General features: G+C 34.4%; 1 protein-coding gene across 1 annotated transcript in view; it reads left to right on the forward strand.

Moving 5' to 3' along the window:
- Nucleotides 1–22,876, forward strand: part of ENGase (cytosolic endo-beta-N-acetylglucosaminidase) — a 131,681-nt gene that overhangs the window by 10,065 nt on the left and 98,740 nt on the right. Inside the window, exons 2-3 of the mRNA XM_085823494.1 lie at nucleotides 5,706–5,863; nucleotides 14,878–15,026. Of these exons, the coding sequence (XP_085679620.1) occupies nucleotides 5,706–5,863; nucleotides 14,878–15,026 (307 nt within the window). The remainder of the gene's footprint in view (nucleotides 1–5,705; nucleotides 5,864–14,877; nucleotides 15,027–22,876) is intronic.

Raw genomic sequence — 22,876 nt, forward strand, 5'->3', positions numbered from 1 at the left:
AATCAAGGAGTTTTTTATAAAAAAGCCATCAAGCCAAGTGTCAACCAGCTCAGAACCGTCAGCTAAGAAACCAAAGATTCATGAACAACCAGAAGAAATTACTTCTAAACATGATAAGTTTTTAAGTAAGTGGCTTAAAGAATTTCTCTGGGTCAAGAGGAAAATAAAATGTTTTGTAAAACATGTAAATCTGCCAGTATGAAGAATGGCGTGGGTGTGATGGGTTCATCATGTTTCCAAGGAAGTACTCTGTCTCGCCACGAAAAAACTACGGAACACAGGCTTTCTTTAAATGCCAAGAAAGATGCTAAAGCTCTTGAAAATATCATCAAAAAGGAAAAATCTACAGCAACAAATGGCGTTTTGGCAGTGTTCAAAACTTTTTACGCTATTGGAAAAGAACTTCCTTTAACAACATTTAAGCCTTTAATGATGCTTATGAAATCCTGTGGAAATGAGACTGTGAAAGAGACTTAATTGAATTTATCTCAAAATTCAGTTATAGGCATAACTAGAGCTAATTCGGAAGTATTAGAATCAAATTTGGATGAGGATGTTTCACATAGCCCTTATATATCTTTAATGATAGATGAGTCAACAGATATTTCTGTTGACCATAAATTAATTATATGAAATTAATTATATTATTAATTATGTGAAATATTTGAAAAACAATGAAAGTCAGAACAGTCATTGGGCAAATTTAAAACTATTGGGTGAATGCAATGCAGATGCACTGAAAGAAATAATAATAAAATTTCTCAACAAAAAAAAAGTACCGTTATCAAAAGTTGTTGGTCTTTCAACAGATGGTGCTGCTGTTAGGAAAAAAACAACAGACTTGGCAAAAAATTTCAGGATATGATACCTGGTTTATTGCACTATCACTGCATAGCTCACCGTTTAGCTTTAGCTGTTTCCCAAGTTGCGGATGGAATATCCCTATTTCAAAGCTGCCAGAGAATTTTAGGTTCATTCTATGCTTATTTTCACACGTCCAATATTAGAATTGAAAAGTTGAAATTGATGCAAGATGTGTTAAATGAGCCAAGCATAACTCTCAAAGACATAAATGCTGTTCGGTGGTTGTCATTTGGGAATGCAATTGATGCATGTCATATCAGTTATGATGCTGTGATCCTTGTCCTGACAGACATAATTTCAAACAGAAAAACAAGAAATCCTATGGAAAAGGGCTCAGGACTACTTAAACAATGCTTACAATTTTCATTTGCAGCCACCTTGTCATTTTTGAGAGATGTGTTACTGATTATGAACAAAGTCAGTAGAATTTTTCAGAGCAATGATGTGGACTTCTCTGTGTTGGTTAACAGTCTAGAATCAACTGTTAATCACATGCAGGAAATGAAAAAGGAGGAAGGTCGTGGCACTCATCTAAAGGAAATTTAGAGTCAACTCTTAATAATGGGTATCATCGAGTTCAAGATATTAAATTATCTATTTCTACTAAATCTTTAAATGATTTCATGAGTGCTAAAATGCTTTTTTGAGTGCACTGATAGAGAATCTGCAAGAAAGATTTAATTTGCAGCAGATGCATCTTTTGCAGGATTTTGATGTTTTGTTGAATCCCTCTTGTGTTACAAAAACAGGATCATCAAGATTGGAGTCATGAGATAATGTTATTAAACATTATGATAGGCCAGATTCTGCTTCGGTTTTGGGTGTTTCAGGAGAAGAGTTAAAGCAAGAGCACCTTGAAATAGAGTGTTTTTATTCACGCTACAGAGAATTCAAATTTAAACAGTTTGCCAATTTGTTGTTCTCATCGAGTTTAGATGTTGAACTCTTATATCCCTGGCACAAATAGTCATGACTATACCTTTGTCATACCCTGGATTTACAGCCCTGGCACAAATAGTCATGACTATACCTTTGTCAACGGCTGTTTGTGAAAGAGGGTTTTCTACTCAAAATAGGATCAAATCAAATAGGAGAAATAGATTGGAGGAAAAACAACTGGATAGTCTAAGGAGAATATTTGAGAAAAGCACAAATTTCAAAGAACAAAGGGGAAATGGTTTTGGTGATTTTAATTTTGAAAGAGCAGTAACCTTGTGAAAAAATCAGAGGAAAAGGAGATTAGAATTGTAACGTAACCAAGGAAAAATGTTTTTTGTGACTTTAATTTTGAAAGAGCTGTGATACTGTAAGGAAATCAGGGAAAAGAGATTAAAATTGTAATGTAACCAAGAATAAATGTTTTTTGTAACTTTAATTTTGAAAGAGTTTTGATATTGTAAGGAAATCAGCTGTAACATTGTGGAAAAATCAGAGGAAAAGGATATTAAATTTGTAATATTGAATAAATATTTCATTTAGAATGTTTAATGTAAAACAAATTCTTTTATTTATAATGTTTAATATTTTCTACTAATACTTAACATATGCAGTAATTGTCAAAAACCAAAATATCATCCTCCTTTTTTTCTATTTCATTTTGTCCATTAAAAAAGTGCTTTTTTTTTTTTTAATAGAAAATTTGTGTCTATGTAGTTTATGCTATTTCCGTATTTCACTCCTCCTAAAAAAGTTGCGGCAACCATGCAATGAACTTTTAAATTAAATGTTAACTGTTTGTGTTTTCATATATAGCAGTGCTGCAACTAAACTCTGTACTTTTCTCTCAAGTGAAGTGAACTGATTTGTTGTAGTTAGTCTTCCTCGTGCGTGTGCTGTTATAGCTAGCGTGCATAAATGCGGCGTGATATGTTTTGTAGAATGTTCTTTTTTCTTCACTATGTAAATTGTAAATAAATGTCATTGATTTAATAAGTAATTTATTTGTGACCATACAGAACGCAACCTGCCATAAAGTCATGGAGTATTTTTACTCTTCCAAAAAAATCCTAGGATTATAATAATAAAACTGATTATAATAATAAAAAAGTATTATATGAAATTAACCTTTCATCTAAATTAAAACATCAGTCTTCGTTATTTACTACAGTCAAAAGTCGTTAATTCGGACACCCATAATTTGGAATGATCTATAATCCGGACCTCAAAGCTAAAAACTTTCTGCGCATGCTCCACGTTGACACATGCGCATAGGCGTTTACGCGTGCGCGTAAGACCTCTTACGACTGCGTATTTGCGTGTGCGCAAGCGCAGAATACATTTTCGCGTGTGCATTTTATGTATAACGGACGGTGTAAGCTAAAATTATCTAATTATCTATTTCAGTTAATGTTGATGATTGCGTTGTTCCTTAATTTTCGAATTGGATCCGGCTTATTATTTTTTGCAAACTGTAAGAGCAATACTAAAAAAGTAAACTTTAACTTTCGATTATGTCAAATAGAATTTTTGATTCTGGAGCTCCCAAAGGATCGTACAAAACGAAAGTATATTTCGATGTCCATCAAACAAAAAGTGGAATTGCTGCAAAAAATGGATAAAGACATGAAGAATGTGACAGAGAGGTTAGTGAAAACGAAAAAATTTCGATTGACAAGTTAGTCGGTATTCTCGGCACAGCAATTAACGGGACTTGAACAGCGGAACTTTGTAAGTGAACAAAAAATTATGTCTGTTTATAGAATTAAAGAGAAAGTATTATCACATAAAACGAAACAACTTACATTGAAAGAAATGTTTAATAAAGTAAACAAATAAATATTAAGCTTTTTTTTTGTAAATTTTGATACCCTTTAGATCATAATTGTTCTTTATTTCATAAATTACGGTTTCATATTTTTAATTTTAGAATTTCTGCATGCCATCTTATGCGATTTAAACTGATGATCTATAATCCGGAAAAATCGATAATCCGGAATCGGCGAAGTCCCGACGAGTCCGGATTAACGACTTTTGACTGTATTATACTTCCTTTCTTGCCACAATTATTAGGATTGCCACAATTATTTTTGGCAGCATTGGCATCAACAATAGTTGGCGATTTTTTATGGCCCTCGAAACCGAATAGTACCTAATTTTCTTTTATAAAAATAAAATTATCTTATTCTAATTACAAGTATAATTAATTTATTTAGAAAATAATTAAACAGCGAATTCAAAACGTCTACTGACAAAGTCATCTAATCATCAGCACAAAGATTTATCTGCAAAGTCACCACACCCAGTGCAAAGTATCAACCATATAGAAAGAAAATATCCCTTTCATTTTCCCTATCTTTCTTAACATCTGGGCTAGCAACCTAAACACTCTTCCAACTGTTTGGTGCCTATCTCCCAAGTTGGCGAATGCGATTTTCGGAACTTCGCCAAGTGCCGGTTATCTGATTATCTCCTTTTCACGTACTTGTGGGAAAAAAGTTTTGGAAAAGAATGTCATAGGCTTAAAAATGAATCATCCTTTTATAGGAGCAACATAACTAAATATACAGGGTGTACCGTAAATGTTTCGACGAACTTTTAGGGGAGTTAGGGCAGATCATAAGGATTAAGAGTTGCATAGAATCCTATACCTGGAAATGTCCAGAGTAAATGGTAGCAGAGGTAGAAGATGGGAAAAGAAGCAAGAGTGATTAATTTGAATCATTTATTGGACATGAATACAAATGGTATACAATAGCTGGAATGTTGCAACAGATGCTCTAAGTTTCACCATCAGACGCTAAACATGCCTGACACCGACACACCATTTGAATGTCACAAATTATTTTATCTTTCTGGAGTAGATTCTTCCCGATTTGCATGATGATGTTACACCAAATGTTTCCAACATTAGAGGTGCCTGCTCATTTTGGATTGGATGTTTGTAGCCATTTAAACAGATCATTTCCACTTCGATGGATTGGCCTTGGTGGACCAGTTCCCTGGCCCCCATGCTTACCGGATTCATCAAGCCTTGATTTCTTTTTGTGAGAAGCCATCAAAAGTGTCTTGTATCACAATCTGGCAAGACTCGCCTGCGCAGCTGCTACAATCAAAGAAACTCCTGATGTGTTTGAACATGTTCGGCAATAAATGGTCCGTGTATGTCAGGCATGTTTGGCGTCTGATGGTGCAAACTTAGCATCTGTTGTAACATTCAAGATGTCATACACCATTTGTATTCACGTTCAATAAATATTTCAAATTAATCACTCTTGTTTCTTTTCCCATCGTCTACCTCTGCTACCACTTACCCCTGACATTTCCGGGCATGGGTTCCTATGCAATTCTTAATCCTTATGATATCCTTATTGCCACAACATTTACAGTACACCCTCTATATTTGAAATATATTTGAGAATAGCTAAGATAGAGAATAGCTATATTTGAGAATAGAGAGAATCTATATTTGAGAATAGCTAAGATAACTTCATTAACTATTTAAGTTAGATGCCGATTAGTTTATAAGATAAAGAATAATGCAATGTTATAATCAGCTGAAAAATTCGGAAAGTTTCTTGTTAATCTTCTTTCTCCCTTTTCCTTTCTTTCCTTTCTTTTTCTTTTTTTTAATTCATTTTAGCGCATAGGTTGCAGATTGTAAACGTATTTGTTATTAGTGGTAGTTCAGGTTGGTGCTTCTATTTATTTTCTTTTAAACACTGAGATATCTATTTTGACAACCCTTCAATTCATCTTTATGCTGCAAATTGAAGTTTAAAGTTTAGCTTATGAATTATGAAATGTGCAGTAACTATTTTGAATACGTAGATAATGAATGTAAGTAATTTCATGAGTTATTTAAGTTATACTTTATTAACATTAACAATCTATTGTTTTTATAGGCTGAATGCTCCCCTATTACACAAATAGAAGAACTAAAGGAATGGGAAGATGCGATTGCAAAATATGTAACAGCCGCCCCCCTGAGAAATAGAATTGAACGTGATTGTCCAAAAACCTTAATCTGCCATGATATGAAAGGAGGATATTTAGAGGATAGGTATGTATTTTTAAAACCTGCTACTTAAACTAACAAAATTAGAACATCGCTGTATCTGTGATTGATTCGTGAAATCTCAATTTAGGTTTTTGAAAATCTTTTTCATGCAAAATAGAGTTGCATAAACTATAATTTCCCAAGAATAGTATATAAAAGAAGTATAAAAAAGTTTAGAAAGTGAAAAAAAGAAATATAATATGCAATTTAGTACTATATTACTTCAAAATTAAGCTGCAGGTAAGATTTTAAAATTAAAAAAATAGAGAAAATAAAAAATACTTTTGAATTTAAGCTGCACTTTAATTTTATATCTTAAAAATCTTAATGAGAAGTTCTGTTTAAAGTGATGTGGTATTGATAAATATACTTTAATTGACATTCATATTACTAGATTACAGAAAGTAATCCTTACAACTAACAGAAATTTGAATTTTTCTGCTGTAGTACTGCTGGTAATCACAGTTATGTACATCTTCAATTTTTAAATTATCAAAGAGTATATGAATGTGGTATATTTAATATTGTTATGTTATTTTCTGACACCAGTCGTTACGTTATATTCTTCCTTCACGTTCGTATGGTGTTCGTGAGGATTTGGAATGAATAATTGCGACACTTGATGATGAAATATCGAAACACACTTTATTTAGCCAATACTGATCAGGACAGCTCCAAAGTCACTTTTACAGTCGTCAAAGATCTACAATAAACATGCTGGAACAATCAGCGACATAACCTTCACACTGTCAGGCAATAACGGAGACAGCTTCACTGCAAAGCACCAGAGTACAGCTCCTGACTGTGCTCGGTCGTTCTTGGAACTTCACGTACTCTTGAGACTCTCCACGTTACAATTCGTGATGCACTCGAGGACACACAGAGCATAGCTCCCGACTCTTCGGTTCAGTTGTTCCCGGAGCTTAACACGCTCTCTCGACAATGCACTAACTGTGATACACTATGAGACTCCTTCGGTTCACTCGACAACCCACTCGGCACTCGCTGCCCGGCTGTCAGCTTGATTGACTCGCTCTCTAGACCAGGCACACACTGACTGTGGACCAGCAGAGTTTATATAGCTTATGTCTTATGTTCGAGAACATTTTGGGCTAAACCAGCAAAAATTCGTGTCAGAATGTTCTTCATCCGTCCATGGCATATCGCCAATTTTGTCGCCAAATGGGTGATTTCTTGCCATATGTGGCAGCTCTGCATTCCTTTGCCATTTTATAGCAACCCTAAACCTTCTTTGCGGGGAAGAGCTATCTCACCGTACCTGTACATTTCGTAACAATATTGTTGGCAGCACTAAAATTATATGTAATGGCAGCAGTCATTATTAGTTTAAATATTGTTCTTACAATGTAACAATTGTTTTATGTGCAGTTTTAGTTGATTAAAGCTTCATTTGAAGCTTCTTAGAGAAAGTGACTTATATATATTTATAACAATGAAGCCTTGATAAACTAAGCAAGCTTAAAATTTGTGTGAAGGTTTATTTGTAGTAAGTCACCTAAAATAAATTTAAAACTTAATTAAATGCAAAAAACATAATAAAAAGTCTACCTTTTTTATTAACTGAATGTGTTTAAATTATCTTATCATTACAGTATTGTAAAGTTGTCTTGGCTTGAACATTTAATTTCTGATATGCTCGATAATGCATGGTCATGGTGAAATTTAATTGAACTGCTAAGTAGTATTCTCCATACTTCCGTATTATAGCAACCCTCCAAAATTAATCACCAGTCAACTGAGGTGTAACATGTAGCGAGGTAAAAGAACATGTGGCAATATTTTGGAGATATATCTTCGTTTTTTAGCTATTTAATTTGGGGGCCTGATATAATAAGGAAGTACGGTAAGAGCGCGGAATAGGCTGCATCAACAAAGTTGAGAAGGCGGAGCTATGTGACGTCCATAAATGGGTGGGACTAAGCTTGTGACATCACAATGTATTCTCACATTTACACTACGCGTACTTTCAATTTTCTCTTAAAAATAACAATAATAAATTGTTTATTATTGTAAATTAATGTCAAATTCTTTAAGTTTACATTTATAACATTTAAGCTTTGGCGTTACTGATAATAAGTATAATAAATTGTTTATATTTAAAATTACTATGATACAGTGAGCAAATTCTACCAATTATTAAAATGATAAACAACGTCGTAGTCTCTAATACTTGTACAGCTTCAATATTTTCAAAGATTTTTATTAAAGCATTTATACGCAAATAATTTTTTTTTTTTAAATTTAAATTCCTATTGTGGAACATTTCAATTTTATCATTTTTACAAATTACCTTATTGCTACGTAATGACATAATTCCTTACATACCAATAATTAGACAATTTTCATTATTTTCTAAAAATTTTAAACTTTACATTAATAAAAAAGAAGAATATTTTTTATTGCATATGAACATCATTACAGCTTTCATATCAGTTTTTAAAATTCCTAAATCACGCCATAGTAGGCATACTAGAATTCTATGCATTTAAAAAAAATCTAATTTCTCGCAATGAAAGAAAATAATATAAGAAAATAAATGCTACAAATTTGGAACAATAAACAATGCTTCACATATGCATACACACACATATTATCAAGTGCAATTATGATACCAAACACTACATATTAAAATAATGAGGTAAACATTACTTAAAGAGTCAAAATTTACAGTTTTGCTACTGTTGAGTAGATCGTTCGACTATTGATATTTATCGTAAGTCGGAAAGCATTATCAACATATCAAAACCAAACAATTAAAAATACAATGTAAATAACAAAAAAGATGTCTCAAATATGATTATATGATTTACAATGAACACAATAATACAAATTTAAAACACACAAACGATTTGTTAAACATTGCACATAAATAAAGTTACATTACTGCTCCGCATCGCACACAACCTCGTTTGCCCTTGTAAACAGAGATCAGTATTCGCACAAAAAACATCAAAGAACTCCACAAACTCGGTGTCCATGTGCACATCCATCTATTTTCACTTAAAAAAAAATTAGAGAATTGCTCAAACTCGGCATTGCGCACCACGTTGACTTTGCCCATGTATACATCGATCTATTTTCGCTTAAGCATCATAGAATTGCACAAACTCGGCATCGCACACAACCTCGGCATTGCGCCCCACATTGGCTTTGCCCATATACACATCGATCTATTTTCACTTAAAAAACATCAGAGAATTACACAAACTCGGCATTGTGTACCACATTGGCTTTGCCCATGTACACATAGATCTATTTTCACTTAAAAAAACATCAGACAATTGTGTAAACTCAGCATCACGCACAACCTCGGCATTGCGCACCACATTGGCTTTTCCCATGTACACATCGATCTATTTTCACATTAGAAAACATCAGAGAATTGCACAAACTCGGCATTGCACACTACATTGGCTTTGGCCATGTACACGTCAATTTATTTTCACTTAAAAAAATCAGACATTAAATAAACTCTGCATTGCTCATATACTCAGAAATCTGCTTTCACTTAAAAAAATCAGAGAATTACGAGAACTCGCACGCAGTCAACTCCATTGATTCGAGTTGTAAAAAAATGTGTCCCAATAAAATGATACAAAACAAAAATAAAGCTACCAGAATAAAGCAACTACCGAACATCCAAACTGCAGTATTTGACAAGCACCCAATATTTTACTTAAGTCAATAATAATAAATGAAACTTACTTTCAGTCCTCTCCTTTTGGCAGAATATATGTCTGTGATCTCACTGAGAAATATATGCATCAATTGGCTGGCATCGGATTTCTTGTGTTTCCTTCTCCAAATGTATTCTGCAAGATAGGAATCAAACTGTCCTTTTGCGTTACGAGAAGCACGGAAACTTCTTTTGATTGCTGCCCAAGTTTCCTCAGTACTATTAATATGCGCACCTGTCTCTGGATCTTTAAAATGCAAGCTATGATTGACTTTCAGGTGCGCATATCCTTCGAACTCGAGACAGTCGTATGCTTTCCAGCAATCCGATATAACAGTCGATCCTGGTAGAACATTCTCTTTAATGATTTCCAACAATATTTCGGCACCTCTGTTTTCAACCACTCTAAACATGCATTTATCTTTTTTTCTTTCAACCAAATGAAAAACCCATCTTCCTTCGACTCTTTTTCCTCTATGATACTTTTGCTTGCCAAACTTACTTTCGTCAGTTTTCACAATCACGCCTTCCCCACCCAACATCACCTTCTCCTTCAGGAATAACTCCATGCATACTTCTCTACAAAAATTTTTCCAATCTGTCACCGTATTTTTAGCAATACGTAATTCCGTTTGTGTAAAATCATTCCTGCACTTACCCAACCACATATAGGTAACCCGCAAAACATCACACATGCTCAGTTTACTCTTCGCAAACCACAAGTTCTTTCGAACAGACCTTGAAATTCTGTGCTTACATTCGCCTCCAGTAACTCTACACATCCACTCAAATCCATCTATATAGTTCTTTTGTTCTACTAGTTTCATATAAATTTCACAAATTGGGCACTTATACAATATTGCAATCAAACTTTTCTCCATACACTACTCAATAACGCTTCTTTACCTCTTTGCTCCAACTGATAAAAAAAATCCAAATTCAGATACTCATCCATTCTGCAGTAAACACCGAATTAGACACACTCATCAATAATCAAATCGTTCTTTAAGTAAAAGAATTCTTTTCTGTATTTTCAGAAGTGACGGTTATAATTTTTAAATTATGCATTCGATATTTTCAATCATTTGGTATCTTAATAATACATTTGTGAGAGATATTTGTGAGAACATTTGTGAGTGATTTATAATTAAAAAAATCTCGCTCAGAACATTATAAGCCTAACATTTCAACTCAGTTAAAATATAATTTAAGTCTTCTTTAAATACAAAGCTATAGCATACTTACAACCTGTTTTTGAGAAGAGGCATAACCCAGGACGGGCTAGCTCATAGAGCTTTTCCCCCTGAAACAGGCAGTGGGGAGTGATGATGTAGCCATGATGACACTGAGTGCGGAGATGCAATTGACAACATAGAAATTAGCGTTTTAAATTCTAAGAACCAGCGTTTAAAATGAGCTGTGTGTGAAAGATAGTTATAATTTAGAAGAGACAATGTTACTGCAGTATGCGTTTTACACCGAACATTAAAAAATTTAATAGTACTTACTCAATTTTAAAATAACAGATAAAATACGCTACTCTTAGCAAGTTCCTTTTTTTTTTTTAATTTGCAGGGAGTTTTTTCTTTAAATGCCTGTTTATTTCTAATCATTTCTTTATCTGCGTGCTAACTAAGAGAACTCTGCTACTGCTTCTAAGATAACTATAATAACAGCTATTTAAAATTAATCAAAAAAACAACCTTAAATTAGCATAGTTTTCAGAATTTTTGCTAATCTAAGTTTGAGTCTAATTGTAAATTTTACATTGGTATATTTTTCTCCCGATTCAATATAATAGCATATATTTTTTAAAATAATTTTATAACTCTGCTTACATCAGTATTACATTTAAATAAATATATGTAACAGTGTTATCTTAATTTAGACAAAACAACTTTACTCACATTACCTAAAAAAATTATTTAATTTTTCAAAAGTGGAGGTTAAGGAGGCAGGTCTTATGTTAATTACTTTAATGTTATGTTATTATATTTTATGTAGAATGCTAAGCTAGCACAAAATCGAATCAATAACAACACAGGATACTATAAAAATAACTTTAACAATAACTTAACAAAATTAGTTCTCATTTGAAATATGTGTTACGCTATTTACTTCTAAAATGTCATCTAGAAATATTTCAAATCAAAACATATTATATATGCTTACTTGTACAGTCATAATGCAATTTCAAGTTGTTGAAATATTATTTATTGGCTGCCACATTCGAAGCAATCCACTTTTTGCCTTTTGGGTTGCTTTTCTTTGGGAAAAAACATATGCATTTCTATTTAAGAAACGTATTCTAATAAAAGTTCGCCCTCTGCAAAATAAACGAATTTGCTTCTCTATTAACTTCAGGATAATGTTTCTCCAGTTTATTAAAGAGCCAATTACATGCTTCCCTTTATAGTAAGTTGTACCTGAACTGCACAAAATATGTTTTCGAACTCGTAAACTGTATTCATCCATGAATGGGAAGGTGTAGTTAAACTTCCTAAGGACAATAATTTAATCCATTCTGAATAATATATTGGCTCATCAGCGCTATTTTTAGATATTGTTCCCAATGATGGGTCTTTGTCTCGCACACGGTAGGCAATATAACCTGCAACATAAGTTAATGCTTCTTTTTGGCGGTCGAAATTTGTCTGGCGGAATTCAATTCTAATCGCTAAGCCATAGCAGAAGGTTCCTCTATGATATCCAAATCATCAATAGTATTTAATGGAAAAGCACCTTCCACCTCAGTTTTCAAAGCCCTTTCAAGTATTTCTGATGTTAAATATGAATCAATATTTCTGCTTTCTGTAGTCATGCACATTTAGGAAGATAAATTTGACAGCTTATTAACGAGTATTAATTGCTTCAAACGGCGTATAACTTCACTAGGTGATGGATGGTCATTAAACCTACCAAGCTATCGAATCTGACTAAAGAGACTTTCAAGTGCAATCGGAGTTAATCTAGAGGTTAAAATATATTTAGCATCATACAATGATTTCAAATCCTGGTGTAGGCCAAAAAGAGAATTTATTGAAATTATTATTCTTTTCTTGGAAAGGCAGTATGCTGGATTTTCCCTGAACTCGTAATCCACTAATGACTTTCTTCATTAATTACAAAACTTGAATTTATTTTTCATGATGTTAATTTAATCCAAATGCTGCTTTAAGTATTTTATCTGAAGAAGGGTATGGCTTGGTACTATTCCTAACATCAAAAAATTGTCGATTAACTCAAAGAAGTAAGATGCTTTTTGATTTCCTGTGAGGTGGAGTATACCTTTTGCGGTAGTTCTTGAAAATAATGTTTTCGCTGGGACGACTTTTTGTCTCTCCCTTGACCATTAAATAATTTGGTTTTAGTTTGTGACACAATTTTATTTCTCCCGAATCTCAATTTAAAAACCTCCTTAATAATATCAACATTTAAAACAGTTCCATCTTCTAAAACAGTAATTTGAAGCAGTGCGCTAAATCTGCAAAATCCCATATTTTTTCGTTTGCAATACTGGATTTGGAAACTGAGAACTATTAATCTAAATCTGTAACTCTTTCCACAAAGTATTAGGTCGTCCTAAATCAGACACTATTGCTTTCACTTCTACTCCAGATGATTGAATATGTCTTATGAATGAAAAAAGAAGTTCTTTCTTCATTGGAGTGTTAAAATAAAAAAAATAAAAAAAAAAAAAAAAATATTGTTTCCACTGCAAAATGAGACCTCTGATTAAAACAAACTGCATTTTTTGAAAAGTACCGAGAATTTGGTCCAGTTTAGAGTCAGAGTTTAGAATTTATATGCATTTCGTCGAAACCGAGAATGCCTATTTTTTCTACAGAATTCAAATATTCGCATTGTTCCTTCATTACAGCAAGAACATCACTCTGAATTCCTGGACTACATGAAAATTTAGCGCATCATCTCCTTACATCTCCTTAATGTGTTAGTGCTAGGTAAAGGAATTCCCATTTTTTCTTTCCAAAAATTGTAGCCTTTAGATAATAGAGCTTTTATGACAATGCAACATGAAATATCTTCACTAGTCCACCTTATTTTTTCCTTCTTTTCTAGCAATGTGTTAATCTGCGTCTTTGTAAAAATATGCTTTTTCCAAATACTCCGATTCGTGCTGTTTTTTCCTAAATTTCGCTGTTTGGGATTTTAATTCCTGAATTTCCGATAGAAATTTCTTTCTAGATGTCGTCCACCTTCTTTGTCGCTGAGCAAACATTCTAAAATTTTTCTGTCTTTATTTTTCAATATTTTATTACAATTTTCTAAGGATATTATTTTGTTCTTCAAATTATCAATACATTCTTGTTTATCTTTACACTTAGGGCATTCAGAGATATTATCGCTTAGGACATTGTCACTTGTGAATTTTATTTCAAAATCATTCACATTTGATTTATTATTATCAGCTTCAATTTTGTTCTCAGCCTCAAAATAAATTTTCTTTGGGCTTAATTCATCTTTCAAAAGCACTCTGCATTAGTTTTCTTTTCAGATGTCTCCGATTCCTTAGTGTTATTTCATTTACTGCACATGATAAATTTACTTTCGGCACAGTATTGCATTTCAACAATTTCTTTTGGGGCAAACCAAGCAAGCGATTTCTTATGTCATCTTCATAATCACTGCACAGAAAATGTTCGCCGCAAATTCTTACGTTTTTCACATTAATAGAATCCTGTCTTCGACATTTATGTATCCATTCTTTCGTTAAAAGCAAATTGTCCTTTGGAAAAACATGAAATACAATATCTCTTCCTTTCGTATTTCTATAAGCGTTACGGCACGTTGCTACAGCACAAGAAGCCATATTACATAAAGGATACTTTAAATATAGAATTTAAAAGGAAAACTGATTAAAACTATATATATATACACAAATTATTAAATATTTGCATTATTAGAAAACAACTATGTACGATTAAAATTAATTTGGGATATGCGACCTCCAGAAAATCGTCTCGCAAATGAATGAAACTACAGTTTTAAACGCGCGAAATCAGAGCAGGTGCAATACAGACACGTCAGATTACTTCCAGTTCACCCGCTCTATGTGGCTTGCGTCGGCGAGGAGTCGAACAAAGGAATGACCTAGCCGTTCTATTTATCCCTGGGCATAACCAATATTACATTAGAAAAAGGCGTGTCCAAGCATAAGAGAAGTAAACACAGCATTGACCGATGCAGCCTATTCTGCGATTTAGCCGGAAGTACCATATTCTCATTTTGACTTCTTTGCAGCAGGACTAATATAGTGTATATAAAAATACAGAAACTAATATGATTGAATTTTGAATAGGTTTGTGCATGGCTGTAAAGCTGAAGATTGTTATTATTTCACACACTGGTCTCTTGTAGATATTTTTGTATACTTTAGTCATCATTTAGTAACTATTCCACCATGTGGATGGATTTCTGCAGCTCATAACAATGGTGTGAAAGTTTTAGGTAAGTGTTCTTTATTGAAAATAAATTGATATTTTATAAAACTACTTGATGAAAATATGTTATCAGGTATACTTAAATATATTAATGAGTACAGTGTTCCTTAAATTATGTATATGCATTAAACATTTTCCTACTAATTTCCATCATTCCCTGTTCTGTCAGAATTATTCAGTAAAGAACATTAATGATGAATATTAAAAAAAGCATTGATTTTAGTTTCTAGTTATAAATTATTGATGGTAAAACAATGTATATTGTTGCATGTGTTCGGGTTCATAATGAATCAAATGCACACTCAACTGATGATAGCTTGATAAAATTTATTTTACCAAAAGAAACACTTTAAAGTTCTGGAAATTTCCACAAAAATACTCAGGAAAAATATATTTCAGGGTCTCTCCTTAATATAACATAACAATAGTGGCTCTTCCTTCTTGTGAAAAGAAGGAAAAGAGCTTAGGCAATGTTGCCCATTGCTCTTCCGCCATTTGATCATTTAAGTCAAAGGTTTTAAATGGTAACTCCTGTGAAAGGTAAATAATAAATAAATGGATAAGATCTCAAACTGACACCAAATATATAGTATCAGCAAAAGATCCCATCTCTAAATTCAGGGTGTCGGTTAAATCGTTAAAACTTCCCAATTTGATGAAGAGCCGATTCAGTCCCTCCTAAATCACCAAACCTAAACTCCTGACCAGGAAGGGTGCGATGGTGAGTCTAAAATTAAAAAAATAAATAAGAATAAATAATTAATTAAATAAGGAGGGCAGAGGTACTTTCTTAAGCCAAATGGCCAGAAGGTGTATAAAGATTTGATATCTATTTCCAAATTATATTCCAAAACACAGCTATGAAAGGGAAATCCCTGCATAGTTTCTTTTACAAAAAAAAAAAAAAAAAAAAAAAAAACCCTCACAGGGCATCTCAAAGCTTGTTTCTTGTGGTTTCAAATTCACCTTACCTGTAGGTAGGTGTTTAGTATACATCTCACAAACCCTATTATGCCAGAGAGAGGGAAAAAAAAAAGTGATTTTGGACGTCTGAAAGCCATTGAATTTTCTCTAGATTATATCTAAAACAAAACCTTGTGAATCAAATGAGAACTTCTGCTTTGTGAGTGAGAGAATATACGTATCCAGAAACGTTGTTCTCCAGTTCTCCAATGGGCATCGAACTCCACTGCATGTCATCTGGCATATATTAGCCAATGAGCACAAAGCAAGATCAAGGCTATTATTTGTATGTTCTTTAGTTATTTCGTTCATCTTGTCCTGAGTTGTGTGAGTACATGTGCCTTCGGGAATTAGTTTTAGAAATTATCATCTTTTGTTATGTTTGCGAGAAAGGTGAAATACTCGTGTACGTTTCAAAAATCGTACACAGTTGACTTTCCTTCCATTATTTCCTCAAAGAAATATAATAAATTTGCAATGTGTACCATCTGTCTTTGCGATGTTTCGATTTCGCATGGTGGAAGGGCGGATGTCTTCAAACATGCGCGTCCACAAAAACACAAGGGCAACAAGAGTTGTTTTGAAAAAACGAAAAATTAAATTTTTCATCGGAAACAAGGGACCAAAAAGTTATTAATGCAGAATGTCTATTCTCTGCTTTTTTACTGGAGCACAACCTGCCACTGAATGCATCGGATCACGCTGCAGCTTTATTTAGAAAAATGTTTCCCAATAGTGAAATCGCTAAGAAATACTCAAGTGCAAGGACCAAAACAGGTGCAGTTATTAAAAAAAAATGAGTTTGAAAAATAAATCTTCAGTTATTGATTGCATTGAAATGGCTTCGTTCTGCCTCTCTAAGGATGGAAGCATTGATACCAATTTAAAACTGTATCCAATTATTGTTTCTTTTTTTAATCCAGAGTCTTCAAAAATTGAGTGCAGTTTACTTTCTGTCCCCACTTTAGAAGGACATTCGACAGGCTTTAATATAGCACAGCTAATTATTAAAACTTTAAAAGAAAATGCAGTCCCTCTGGATAATTGATTAGCACTGGGTGCCGATAATGTACCAGTAATGGTAGGCTTGAAGACTGGTGTTGCAGGCATCTTAAGAAAGGAAAATTCGGATTTGCAGATTATAAGGTGCACCTATCACCTCTTAAATTTGGAAAGGGGCAGCTTCTTTACCAATAAATGTGGATGAACACATTGTTGATATTTATTATGATCTTGAAAGGAGTTCTGAAAGGAAGGGAAAATTGAAACAGTTCCAACAGCTGCATAATACTGAAATGAGAAAATTTTTGAAACAGGTGTACATGCTGGCTGTCTTTAAAGAAATGCTTATCTTGAATTCTCGATCAATTTAACCCACGTGCATATTTTAAAGAAGAAATAAGTGCTTTGAGAGTTAAGATAAAAGGCTCTGTTGAAAGTTACAAAATACCTAAAGTGAATGGAGATGTAGTCACTACTTCCATTGTTAAAAATAGGATTGAGAAAAATAAAGTAATTTCTGCACCATTCAGCAGTTCACAAAATAATACTGCAAAATATAAGCATAAAGCTGATACAAATTTCTCTCAAAATAGAAAAAAGGCTCAACACACGAAACAGTTTCCGATTACTGTATGTTTATCTTGTGAAGTATGAATATATGTATTTGTTTCTTCGGATCTTAAAAAAAGCTTTTTGCTTTTTTTTTTTTTTTTTTTTTTTTTTACAATTCATTCATTTTACAATTCATTTGATGTTTTTAACACAGTTCTACAAAGCAGAATTCCATTAATTCATGTTTTGCAATTAGTGATTTATGATCTGTTTAAAGACATTTTATCAAAGTTTTTAAAACAAGTCTGTGTTTCGTCTTGTAATTCTATATATATAATGTGATTTATGGTGAAATGGAAAATCGGAAGAAATATGAAGATTTGGTAATAGGAGCTGCAACTACAAAAGTAGTGGAAGAACTTTTCAGAAGAAGACAAAAATAAGTTTTATTTTCATGTTAGAGGTTATTTCTGTCAAGTATGTGATTACATAAATTTCCAGTCAACAATGAAGTTATTTTGCATGCTAAAGTTACTGATGTTTCTGTTCTAGCAAATGCATCTTTTTCTGATATACTTTTTGAACAGATTTCCTGTGTTACTTCATTTAGTCATGAAAGATGATGATATTGATGTTGCCACTGATGATATCTCAGTCGAAATTTTGCAGTTTACAATTAGAAAACTGGATGAAGTTATAAAATCAGCTAGGATTGACACCCAGTGGAGTTTAATTGGAAAACTGAAAGGTGCTGATAGAATTTTGAAATATATTGAACTGTCTAGAAATATGTTGGCCATCTTGACAGTTCCCCATGGTAATGCAGAGTGTGAGGGGATTTTCAGTGTTGTTGCGAAAACAAGGACTAAATGTAGATCTAATGTTAGTGATGACACATTAGAAAAACTTTTATTAGTGAAAGCAGGCCTACGTGGCAATTGCTATGAACAAAATTATGAAGTTTCTTTTTTAACGAAAGCAAAATCTTGCACTACTTGTAACATTTGTACGAAAACTGATTAAAGTCTCTCTCTCTTTTTTTTTTTTTTTTTTTTTTTGTTTTTTTTGTTTTGTTGTTGTTGTGTGTGTTTAAACGATGCAAGTAATAAAAATGTTTTTTATGTGTAAGGTATTTTTGTGTTGCTTGCATTTAAGAATTAGTAACTATTTAAAGTTAATTCATTATTAAAAACTATATTTTTATCATTTAAAAAGTCTTTTTAACATCTCCTGATTTTTGAGTGTCATAGGTTGTCAAGTATGCATTCAATTGATCCTGTTGGAATTAGGTCAATTAGAGATTCTATCTCATTGCTTTTTGGTATATAAGTTGAGAATAGTTTATCTGAAACTATTGTTTTAGTAATGGCATCTTTGGGCATATAGATTATAGAGATCTCATTGCCCAAGTCCAGGCATATGTCAATGTGGCTTTTATGACCGAAAACTGTCCTTTGGCAACATGTGCCATTTTTATTCAACCTATACATTGCTTTAATTGCTTCTCCGCTCAAGAATAATTTCAAGGGTGGAATTTGCAATAAAAATTCTAATGCAGCAGTAGGGGTATTGTTTAAAGCCCCACTAATGCATAGGCAAGCAAGTCTACCTTTTGTAAAATGTTTAATATGTGGTTTTGTTAATAGTATTGATGCAGACCACGCATCCTTAAGAAAGTATTGGCCGGACTATGGCAGTATAAATCCATAGAGTAGATTTTGGGTTAAGGGCCCATTATTTACCAACGATTCGCCTGCAAAGTGCTAGTACATTTGTGGCTGTTTGTGCCTTTTCTCTTATATGAGTGATCCATGTGAGTTTACTGTCCAGGTAACATCCTAGGTATTTAATGCATTCCTTACGTCTGATAATCTGGTTACCCAGATACAAATCTGCCAGTTTCCATTTCCTTTTCCACGTGAAAATTATGACCTCTGATTTTTCAGCAGATAGGACATTTGTTTCACCCCAGTGTGATACTTTATTCAAGATTTGCTGAGCTTGATTGTGTAGGGTTCCAATATCGAAACCCTGCAGTAACACAATAAAGTCATCTGCATAAGCCTGTGACATGCCAGGTTCCTCCCGTAAAAGTACTAAGAGTGAGTTGAATACCAGGTTCCACAGAAACAGAGAAGGAATACCACCCTGTGGACAACCTTTAGTAATATCTCTCTTTACTTCACAGTCAATAAGACTAACGCAGATACTCCTGTTTTTAATCATAAAGATGACCCATCTAGTTATCTTAGGGTGAATATGACTTCCAATAAGGGCTTTATGTATTTTATCGAAACCAAAGTTATCAAAGGCTCCTACAATATCCAGTAGAATCCCAATGGCAAAGTGTCCATCTATATTTTTTTTCTATTCTTCACACCATTTAGTGTAGGGCCAATTCAGTGGAGAAGCCAGGCCTAAAACCATGTTTTTCTGAGCCAAATGTATGGTTCAGATTATTATCTGAGAGGTGCCAGGTTACCTTAGGAACATATCCTAAAATTAAACTGGATTCGAATATGTCCACGAGAATGTAGCCAAAAATATCCTAGCCTTTCTGAAGCAGAATTGGGTAATTTCCATCCTTCCCTGGAGATTTAAAGGGAAGAAATACATCAAAGGCCACTTTAGCCTTTTCAAAGTTCACTATTGTTTTAGTAAAATCAAAATCTAATGGATTATGAAGTAGTTCCAATGGATTTTCCTGGGGGTCAGAGGTGACACTTTTGTCCCCCAGATGAAAATTCAACATGCTTGAAAGTGTATCCAAAGGGTTTAAAGTATAACTGCCATGTGGTCGCATAACTGATGAGAGTTGAGACTCCTGAGATCTCTTAAGAATCTCATGTACTCTGGCAGTCTCATGGTAGGACAGAATGTCTGTGCAGAAGGATCTCCATGAGTTGTATTTAGTTTTCCTAATTTCACTTTTAAATTTGCTTTGTAGAATTTTGAAGTTAAACAATTAACTTCAGATTTATTTCTGACTGCCTTCCTGTGAGCTCTCCGAACATCTAGGCGGAGGCTTTCAAGTTCCTTGGTCCACCAGACTCTCTTGCTAAAAGAGTACTTCCTTCGTTTGAGAGGGCATGATGCATGATAAGATTCAATAATATTTGTCAGGTTGTTTGCTTGAGTATCAAGCTCCTTGACTGAACAATTATTGTCTAAAAATGACATTAGAAACCAGGGAGTCCTTATAAAGGTCCCAATTGTATTTTTAATGTTTCTGAAATATACAGCTGGAATTTCATCTCTAATACAAAATTGTATAAGGTGATGGTCTGAAAGTGAGGAATTGTCACTTACATGCCAATTCTCAATAAGGTTATAAATATCAGAAGTTAGTGTGAGGTCAGTGATTTCTTCTCTTCTTCTGTTGACAAAGGTGGGACGATTTCCCTTGTTTACCCAAGTTAGGTTGGTATTCATTATAAATTCCATGAGTTTTTCTCCTCTAGGATTGGTATCAGAAGTGCCCCATGATAGGTGGTGAGCGTTAACATCACCACCGATAACCATAGGAAAATTGTTTATTTCACAGAAACTTGCAAGATCTATATATTCTTGCGGACTGTTAAGGTCATAAGCCATGTAAACCGAGCAAAAACAAATGTTTCCTTTCAGTGAACTGTTTATGTCCTTGGTTAAAATAGCAGTTAAGTCCTCTGATGTAAATTGAGATAATTTTATAGCCTTTATATTTTTAGAAATGTAAATGCTAGTTCTATGTCTTTTATTAGGTCCTTCTGACGAAAAGAAGTGTGTGTTCGTGGGCCTACCAAGGATTTTACCTTTGAAGAACCAAGGTTCTTGAATTAAGGCAACAAAAGTGCCTTGCTTACCTAATTGAGCAGCTAAATTGTATGAAGCTGCTCTGCTCTGCTATGTTGCAGGTTTAGCTGACTAACCTTAACCATCAAAACAGGTTAAATGAGAGATAAGAACTTACCCTGAAGGATTTTAGGAGAGACTTAGTTAAAAGCTGCGTCCTTAACCCACGACTTCAAGGGAAGTCGTGACAGGAGAAACCTATTCAGAGGTATTCTCCAGAGCCTCCAAAGAAAGCTCTGGTTCTGACTCCTTCTCGGTTTCCCCTTCTTCCATCAACTGTTTCCTCAGAGGATCCTTGGGTGGAGGTATTGATTTCTCCTGTTGTCTTGGTTCCTTCAGCTGTACAGAGCCACGGGCACCACAAAAAAGTTTGAAATTGTGGGCCTCCAGGTGATCCATGAGATCAGGTTCCACTCCCAGCACTAGAGTGTTACCTTCGTCTCCAGGGATGACTGCCTTGATGGCAATCTTCTTAACATCCAAGCCCTTGTTACAGGCATCAAGAAGCTTGATGTTAGCTTTTGGGGATCTGTTACCAGGAAACCAAGCGAAAAACCTCTTCATGGGGGATGGTCTGTCCCCGAGAGCCATGCTTTGATAACCGGGATGGTTTTCTTCAGGGCCAGGTAGATCATTGATTCTATAGGACGTCCATAGTCTCCTAGTCCTCACATGCAATGTTGAGGCCATTCGGGTGCAGGACTGTCTTGTAGACCCTACAGGTGGTGATGGAGCCTTCGATAATTCGGTCATCAATTATAGAAGTGATGAAGTCAGAATCCGCCGACATTATGTCTCTGGAGTCATCCTTGCAGACGACCCACCGAATAATTGCGTTCCTCACAGCTTGACTATAAAGCCGTCGTTTCTTGAGGGCCATTTCCGGGGTGTCACCAGCAATGCGTTCTCTCTTACGAGAATCTTCATTGCTTGGATGGCTCTCCCTCACCAGTTTGGAGGTCGCTCCAGAGGTCCCAGCTTTATCTATTTTCTCTCTCGCTCCCTTCTCCCCGTAGATCGAGATCCCTTCCATGGCCCTCTCCAGCCATTTCTGCTCTTTCTGGCATTGTCTCTTTTCTCTTCTTTTATTTACAACCTCCATCATTGGTGACTGGTCATCCGCTTGTGCATCTGGCACAGCTCTTCTGTTAGAGGAGTCAGTATCCATCCCCACTGGGTTCAAGGCGTCCGTGTCCAAAGGCACATTCACCCCTTCACCAGCGGTTCTGGTTTCTGTAGTCCTAAAGAGAAGAGCGTCTGCACCCAAGGGCGCATTCACTCCCTTAGAAGGAGCTACAGTTGTTAAAGTCAGGGTTTCAGAGGATGCAATTTTATCTGATTATATATTGCTATCATCCATTTTGGTTTTGATTGAAAAAAGGGGGAGAAAAATTCCTTCCGATTTTCTAAGAGCCAGTTTGGAAGGGCTAGCCCCGGATTCAGCAGCCAGCAGTGACCTCGGAAGAGCCCCCCCTCCCTGCTACGCAGGACCCCACCCAGGCACCA

This window comes from Stegodyphus dumicola, chromosome 9, assembly GCF_044657685.1.
Source record: "Stegodyphus dumicola isolate Sdum_Otavi_A_Nest chromosome 9, ASM4465768v1".
NCBI classification, from domain to species: domain Eukaryota; kingdom Metazoa; phylum Arthropoda; class Arachnida; order Araneae; family Eresidae; genus Stegodyphus; species Stegodyphus dumicola.